Here is an 8,458-nt window from a genome sequence, read left to right on the forward strand (position 1 = left end):
CAGAAGGAACAGATGCATCGCAAGAAGCAGAGCTAAGCTTTCTTTCCCTAAGCGCTGCTTTCCTATTTTGTCTTTCGCTAATTTCTCCGAGTATGAACTAAAAAACTTCCATTGAGAATCAGTCCAATCACTACACTCATTACATGTTCGATCTGCTGAACAAACCTGTCCCCTACACTTAACACATTTAGTGTGAGAATCATACTCTAATTTGGATAGCCTAGTTTTACATCCTGAGATGCAAAACCTAACTCCCGACGGACTAGAATCCGACATGGCAACGCCTAAATAGTATTCAAATAAACAACAACGCCAAAAAAGAGTACTTCACCAATTCCGAAGATCAAATCCACTAGAAAAAAGCGAAGCAAAGTCATCCAACCGCACCGACCACCGATGTTCACCGGACGCCGGCAGGAAAAGAATTGGATTCACCTGGGCAGTTGTACCTGGTTCTCCCGTGAGTGGAGGGAGATGACGTCATCACCACCAGTGTTGGCGACGCCTACGCGCTAAATTTGAATTTAGTCTCCTGCCGCTCGTGGAAATCACGGCTGTATAATTGTTCGGTAAGACACTACAATAAAATATATTATTTTGACCAAAGTAATGTTACTTAACTTTTTACTGGCTCCTTGTCCAAGAAGCAGAGAATCTAAAATATAAAAAGTAAATGCAAGATTTTCTACATGAACAAAGGATCAATATTTTAATTGAATATAAAATTTACCTTAATCTATTCAGTGCATGAAGTGGCTTGGCATCACCTTTAGGGTCCCACCACATGTTTGCCATAGCCCTGAATTTACTAACTTCTTCTTCAATATAAGTTGATTCTCTACCCTGTTCATGCCCGTCAGAATCAGAACTTGAGTCATCTGAACTACTGCTGCTTGATGAGGTGTCATGATCTTCAGTGTGTGGTAAAGTTCTGGAAGACTGTTCAGTTCTCTGTGTTTGCTTTTCTATTGTATTGCTGCAAAAATCATAAAACTGGGTAACTTGTTTTAATAATTAAATTCTTTTACACTCATATATTACTTATTCCACTCACACAGTGACTGTTTAGTGTATGTCAGTGCTGTATGTCATTCCTGAGCTTTATGAAGATGCCGATAAGAAGTATAGGTCCAATTACGAGGTTTGTATTAATAAAAAATTGTCTAAACTTTATGGGTACATGTCACAAATAAACTTCGTTTACTTGAACAATAACTACTTATGATATTTTCACAAAGAAAACACTGAGTTTCTTGCTTTTTTATTTTCTCACACTTTTATATATGATTGTTCCAGTAAACTGTGAAAGCAAATTGGGATACGTATATGTAAGAAGAAAATCTGACTACTTCCAGGTACAGGACAACTGTTGTAAACCAAAATGCTGCAGCAGCCATAATTTAACAAAATGTGTGTTGGTGTTAATTCCATCAAGAAAAATCAGAGTTTCTTTATGTATTTCTTGGTCAGATTCAGTGTTTACATAAGTAAAAATATCCTAAATTATAAGAAAATTCAGATATGAAAAACTGAGAAGTCACTAGGTCTTTGCTGGCTTAAAAACAAATAGAATGCTTCTGATTCAAGGGCTCAGTGGGGAAAATAGCCTAGTACAGAAAAACAGGATATAATATAAAAAAGAAATAAACAAAATTAAGATAAAATTACAAGCATATAAGTTCAGATTAAATATTCATAAGGAAATATAAATGCAGTGCAAATTCTTTTGGCTATCACAAATGCTACATACTATAATTCTTTTATCCCAAGCAAAAGTGAGTGGCTCAGGAAGAACAATGGTATGTCTGTAATCAGTGATGACCTCACACAAAGTTATTTCCCCAACAATGATCAAAAAATACTATTACAATAAAAATGGCATTGTAGTTTGTAAACAATAATATATCATGCTTTCGTAGGGGCATTGTCTTTCCTTTTATGGCATTCTGTCTTTATGTGTCACATACGTAGTCTTGTATTTCAGTTAAATGGAAAAATAATGAAAAAAAATAATCGTACAAATTATATTACAAATATGGATCAAAAGAATCTTACCTGTAAAATCTACAAAAGTTGTGTATGGCAGGGGTTATAAAAAATTTAGACCTCTGAAGAAAAGCCAGTGTTGTTACGTGCCCTTTCATTATTTTCATGTAATTCCATGAACCTGAAAATGGTAAACAGTTAATACTACAACACAACTTTCCTTTGTGTTTCCTTATTTTAAATGTAATACATAGAAATACTAAATTGATTAATCTTTCTAAGATTAAAAATTATATGATTCTAACCTATTAGTCTAACCTAACCAAGTAGGCCATGTTGCTCAGCTGGGGGACTCTGGCCCCAACTTTTACCAAAAGATCCCATACAGGTAACACTGCACATGTTTAATAGCATTCCAGGATGGCAACCATACAATAACATATTTCTGAGGTTAATTACATGTTAATTACAGTGGTCCCCCCGTATTCGCGGGGGATGCGTACCAGACCCCCCCGTGAATAGTTAGAATCCGCGAATGTTTGGAACCCCTATAAAAATGCTAAAAACAACCTATTTTGTTAGTTAAAACTCAAGAAAAATCCACTAAAAATTTTCCTACATGGTTTTTTTAATAGTTTTATCACAAAAAGTGCATTTTATGATGAAATTCATAAAAAAAACCAGGAATTTGTGGATATTTATCGTAGAAAAATACCGCGAATGCGCGAATTTTCCGCGAATAATGCAGGGAAACGTTCCCGAGAGAAATCCGCGAATGTGTGAGTCCACGAATCTGGAGAACGCGAATACGGGGGGTCCACTGTACACCCAACTGTCAAAATATAACAGTAAATTCTTGATAAGCACTCAAAATACTATAGAAAACTCAATTACTACAGTAATAAGCCATGTGGCATCATATTAAAGTTATACCCCAAAAATGTGACTGTATTGGCAAATCAAACCAAGTTTTAATGCAACGTCATACAAGATCTTAAGTAGAAGTGAACGAGTGACAGAAGGTTTGAGAGCAAGTGAGAGTTTGATTTGATTTGAATTATATAGATTTTTGGCATTATGCCAAGCACTGGGGCAATTAAGGGCATTCAGTGCTGAAACAGAAATTGACAGTAAAAGGTTTGAAAGGTGTCACAAGAGGAAAACCTCAAAGCAGTTGCACTAAGAAACAATTGTTAGGAGAGGGTGGACAGTAAGATGGAAGATAGAATATGAACATAGGCACAGTAAAAGGAATGAATGTAGTTGCAGCTAGGGGCTGAAGAGTTGCTGCAAAGAACCTAAGTAATGACTACATTGCACTGAATGGGGTGCACTGATGACACCAACCCCCTTAGGGGGCCAAGTGAGTTTTGATAGGCTAGGTATGCCCATATGCTACCTATAATTTATCTAAAAATGATGAACAAGGGAATAAGGCAAACAACCGATTGGACTAGCCAAGCCACTGACTACTGTGTTTGTGGCCACCCTCCGAAAAAGTACTTTAACACGTCCTGACACCAGAGATGGTCATCAGTCATGAGTTGTTGGTAGTGAGAGGTGCAGCTCGAGACCCCTACTCTCCTTTCAAAGTAAGTATTTTCTCCAAAGTTAGAAATTAAGACCATATTTTAAGATTAAAGAGGGTAATGAAAAGTGTGGCCATACATAGTGCACACTAACTCCATGACACTTTCGAAATTTTTACTTACAACTATATGTAAATATTTCAAAGATTGACGCCATCTCAATGTTTGTGGAGTCGCTTGTGTCAACAAACTTCTCATTTCCTGTGCTAAATCCTCACACCACTTGTACCCATAGACGCTGGGGCACTCTCATCACAACAATCGTAAACACCGACTTCCAACCACTACTTTTTTAAGGAAACTACAATTTTTGGTAAGAAGAAGCGTGCACTAGATAATTAATTAAATAAATAGTTAAATGGCAGTATAAGGTCATGAATTGCATAAATATTTTTACATATTCAGGACTATTAATTTGAAAATATCATTGTTGAAAAAGTAACTAGATTTCTGACTTAAATATCAACAGTTTTGCTTGTGAATGGTACCTCCGGCATTCTTCGCGCTCTTCAATTGTTTATCTGTGTTGCCAATTGGTATGTGTTTACCCTCCAAACTGGGTATAAGACTTACACAAAACCAGGGAAATAAGTGAAATTAGTGTATCTATTTGTAGTATATATATTATTACAGCAATTTTATCCTTACTGCATTACTATGACAAATAGAATTCATGGAAACAGTTTGTAAATGCATCGGCGTATGTGTGAAGCTCCACTAGACTGGCAACGATGAGTCACTTTGCCGTCGTCTGCTCGTATGTACTTCAGAAATATCTGTAATTTTTCGGGGTTAATTTGGTTGCAAAATGGATAATAGACATGAATTAAATAAACATTTTGAAGTAACAAAGTAAAGTTAAACTGAATAATGAGTAAAGTAAACAATTAAGGGAATAAAGCTTTGCACCTCATAAACCATGTACTCGTGTGCTGCCTGTAACTGTGTTTGTGGAGTGAGCGCTTAGGAACCAGGAAGCGCAACGCAGTTCAAGTGCAATTTGGAGTGAATTAAGACCAAAATGTATATAATTACAATCAAATAAGCACTGTGGAGTTTCAGTTGTGATGGCAGGGAGGATAAAACCACCGATTACAAAGTAAAAATGAATTTCAGTTCAAACCATTGCCCCGGGAATAAAAAGTTTCATACTTTCACTAATATAGGCCACAAACTGTTGTTTTATTGTGCTGATTACAACTGCAATCTTGAGTAAGATCAATAAACCTTACATATATACGCTGACATTGTTCAAATGAGTGATGGGAAGGATGTGAAAGATGGTGGCTTGGCTGTGGTTACGAACGGCAAGTCACTTGGTTGCCGCCATATTGGATTTCAAAACTGCCTTGAAAACATATTTTGCGAAGACCTCACATGCTTATTTTAGTTTGTATGGCAGTTTCGTATATCACATTAGGGTAAACAATCACAGATGATCCACCATCATCACGCTGGACGGGTCTTATTCACTCGATATTTAATTGGTGAAACATAAATACAATTACAACTCTAAGCATACCATTCAAAAGATTGAAGTTTTGTCAACATAATGTGATATATGAAAGCCCCATACAAACTAAAATACGCATGTGACGCTCTTCGTAAAATATGTTTTCAAGGCAGTTTTGAAATCCAATATGGCGGCGATCGTGTGGCTGGACGGGTCTGTTCACGGATGAACACCATCTTTCCCAGCCTTCCCAGCACTCATTTGAACAATGTTAGCATATATATGTAATGTTTATTGATCTTACTCAAGATTGCAGTTGTAATCAGCACAATAAAACATTTTGTTGCCTATATTAGTGAAAGTATGAAACTTGTTATTCCCGGGGTCATGGTTTGAACTGAATTCATTTTTACCTTGTAATCGGTGGTTTTATCCTTACTGCCATCACAACTGAAACTCCACAGTGCTAATTTGATTGTTATTATACACATTTTGGTCTTGATTCACTCCACATTGCACTTGAACCACGTTGCTGTTCCTGGTTCCTAAGTGCGCACTCCACAAACACAGTTATGAGCAGCAGACGACGACACTGCAACGTTTTATTCCCTTAATTGTTTACTTTACTCATTATTTAGTTCAACTTTACTTTGTTATTTCAAAATGTTTATTTAATTCATGTCTATTATCCCTTTTTTGCAACCAAATTACCCCGAAAAATTACAGATATTTCTAAAGTAGATACAATCCAATGTTTCTAACCTTGTCGTACATCTGGCTGCCGAAAACTATAGCGGAGCAGACTAGGGATAAGTGGATTATGTTTTTTTTGTTTTTTTCCCTAGCACTTTTCATTGATTTAAGTCTTTATGCCAGAAATAAATGTAACCTTTAATGTTTGCATGCTAAGAATGGCAAAATCATCGTTGCCACATTAGTGGAGCTTCACACATATGCCGATGCATTATTATAAACTGTTTCCATGAATTCTAGTTGTCATAGTAATGCAATAATGATAAAATTGCTTTAATATTTATGTATACGTATATACTTCCAATACATAGCCTAATTTCACCAATTTCCACATTTTGTGTAAGTCTTATACCCAGTTTGGAGGGTGAACACACCAATTGGCAACAGAGAGAGAGAGAGAGAGAGAGAGAGAGAGAGAGAGAGAGAGAGAGAGAGAGAGAGAAAGGAAGGAAGAAGGATAGGGGTGGCGGTGGAGGGTAGGTGGAGCTTTTTACGTGTGTTCGTATCCATTTCTGGATAATGGAGTTTTTGTCTCTTGGTACAAGGACAAGTTTCGTTATTCTTTACGATTAGTGATTCACGATACCCTTATAAATTACGGCACTGGATGTAATGCACTAAAGCAAAATCTTGTTCTGATACGAGTGTTCGTTACAGAAATATTGCCAAAAAACGTGCTTGCACTGTCTCTGAAACCCATAGTAGGTATGCTGCTTAGTTGTCAATCAAGTTTTTTGTAATCAAGTATTTTTTACAAGCTAGCTATTGTATAAATTTGTATTTTTCTCAATCAAAACATATGCCCCTCAATGCTAACTTTCCTCTTTTAATGACTTTCTGGTCATTGCAAATTCGGCCCCATAATTAATTTCTTATGGTGCGAAAACAGACAGAGGCCCAGGGACCGAAAGTGATTGCGTCACACTACGGCGGTAATCCGGCAGTAAAACATCTTCATATATACAAAAAGTAAATAATTAAGATATATATGCGCATTACGATTATAACAATTACATGAATAGCTGATAACAATCTGCATGAATAACTGGTAAACTGTTCTGCAAGAAAGTTGAGTATAGCAATTCATTTACAATAGGTATGAAAGTCAAGATGTCGTGACGTCATAATATAGGACTTAAAACTTATCTAGTGCACACTTCGTCGTCTTCTTCTACCAAAACAGTTGTTTCCTTAAAAATATCGTGGTTAGGGACCGTGTTCCGATTATTGTGATGAAAGCGCCTCAGCGTCTGTGGGTACAAGTGGTGTGCGGATTTATCACAGGAAATGGGTAGTTTGTTGACAAAAGCGACTCCGCAAACATTGAGATGGCGTCGATCTTCTAAAATATTGAAGCGTAAGTACTGCGTTGGACACCCTTTTCACTACCCTCTGTTTAATGCTTTAAATTTGACCCTAATTTCTAACTTTGGAGAAAATACTTACTTTGAAAAGAGAGTAGAGGTTCTTTAGCTCCGTCTCTCACCAACAACAAGTCGCGACTGATGCCCATCTCCGGTGTCAGGACGCGTTATAAGTACTTTTTCGGAGTGTGGCATGCCGTGATCGTCGGTGAGTTGAGCCAGGCTATGCGGTTGTTTACCCTATGTTGAAGAAACTTCAATCTTTTGCATGGTATGCTTAAAGATGTAATTGTATTCTTGTTTCACCAATTAAATATCGAGTGAATAAGGCTGAGCCACGCGATGACGATGGATCGACTACAGTGTTTCCCTCTAATAGGAGGTGGGTAAAATAGTCACAACTGCCATGGTTGTGGAGTAAATTGTATTTTTCCCTAACTATACAAAACTGAGGTCCTTTACATTAGTTTGTTTCTTTGTATGGTGTTTTTATATTGCATGAAACCAGTGGTTATTCAGCAACGGGACCAATGTCTTTAAGTGACTTCCGAACCACGTCGAGATGTTCACATCTCTCACACCTAAATGGAATGCCCGAGAATCGAACTCGCGACCACAGAGGTGGCAAGCCAAGACCATAACGATCCTTTACACTAGTAGAAATCAACTTCAGCGAAGCTGCAAAATCGACGCCATACTTTTCCGCTGGTCTATGAATAGCCTACAAGATACTAGGCCTAGGTATACCTAAGTAGCTAGCTAGTACTAGCTATTTGGTAAATTATCATTGTACTTTGTTTATGTCTATGAAAGAATGTTTACCGTCTTATTTATTTGTTTACACATCCACAAGGGGATGACAGGTAGGTAGGATAGCTACCTACTTAGGAAGTAACAGACGCCGACTTTGCACGTACCCAGGTAGGTAGCCTAGTACTAGGTATATAGCTAGGTATCTACCAACCTATAGGCTAATTTAGTACTGAGCTAGACCTACCTTTTCATATTACTAGCTACTAGTCTACGTATACTAAATGATGTCCGGTCTACTTACTCAAAACGGTTCCTTGTTGGCAATTAAATGCTTTGAACAAGTTACATAAAAATACAATGTTTACCTTCAAGCTTAAAGGAAGTAGTAGTAGTAGTTGTGATGGTGATCTCTGAAACAGCTCCCGCTCCCTGTTTTGTCTCGTCGTCCTGTGGTTGTTTTTCAATGTTTATTTTCCTTGGAATAAATACATGGCGCTGATGAATTCTTTCTTATTTTCATTTTATTCTTTGGAGATATATGCAAAAAGCATAATATTTTC

At 37.0% G+C, this 8,458-nt stretch overlaps 1 protein-coding gene across 2 annotated transcripts in view; it reads right to left on the reverse strand.

Moving 5' to 3' along the window:
- The window catches only part of LOC135210302 (ubiquinone biosynthesis O-methyltransferase, mitochondrial-like), a 35,992-nt gene extending 27,534 nt beyond the window's left edge, over positions 1–8,458 (reverse strand). The window contains exons 1-3 of one of the 2 annotated variants that reach the window (XM_064243186.1): positions 8,264–8,458; positions 2,056–2,167; positions 731–976 (exon numbers count right to left, since the gene is read on the reverse strand). In XM_064243186.1, the coding sequence (XP_064099256.1) occupies positions 731–976; positions 2,056–2,153 (344 nt within the window). In that variant the 5' untranslated portion in view covers positions 2,154–2,167; positions 8,264–8,458. Of the gene's footprint in view, positions 1–730; positions 977–2,055; positions 2,168–3,698; positions 3,748–8,263 lie in introns of those variants that run through there. The other variant, XM_064243185.1, reaches the window with a different exon arrangement.

Source organism: Macrobrachium nipponense, chromosome 39, assembly GCF_015104395.2.
Source record: "Macrobrachium nipponense isolate FS-2020 chromosome 39, ASM1510439v2, whole genome shotgun sequence".
Taxonomy (NCBI): domain Eukaryota; kingdom Metazoa; phylum Arthropoda; class Malacostraca; order Decapoda; family Palaemonidae; genus Macrobrachium; species Macrobrachium nipponense.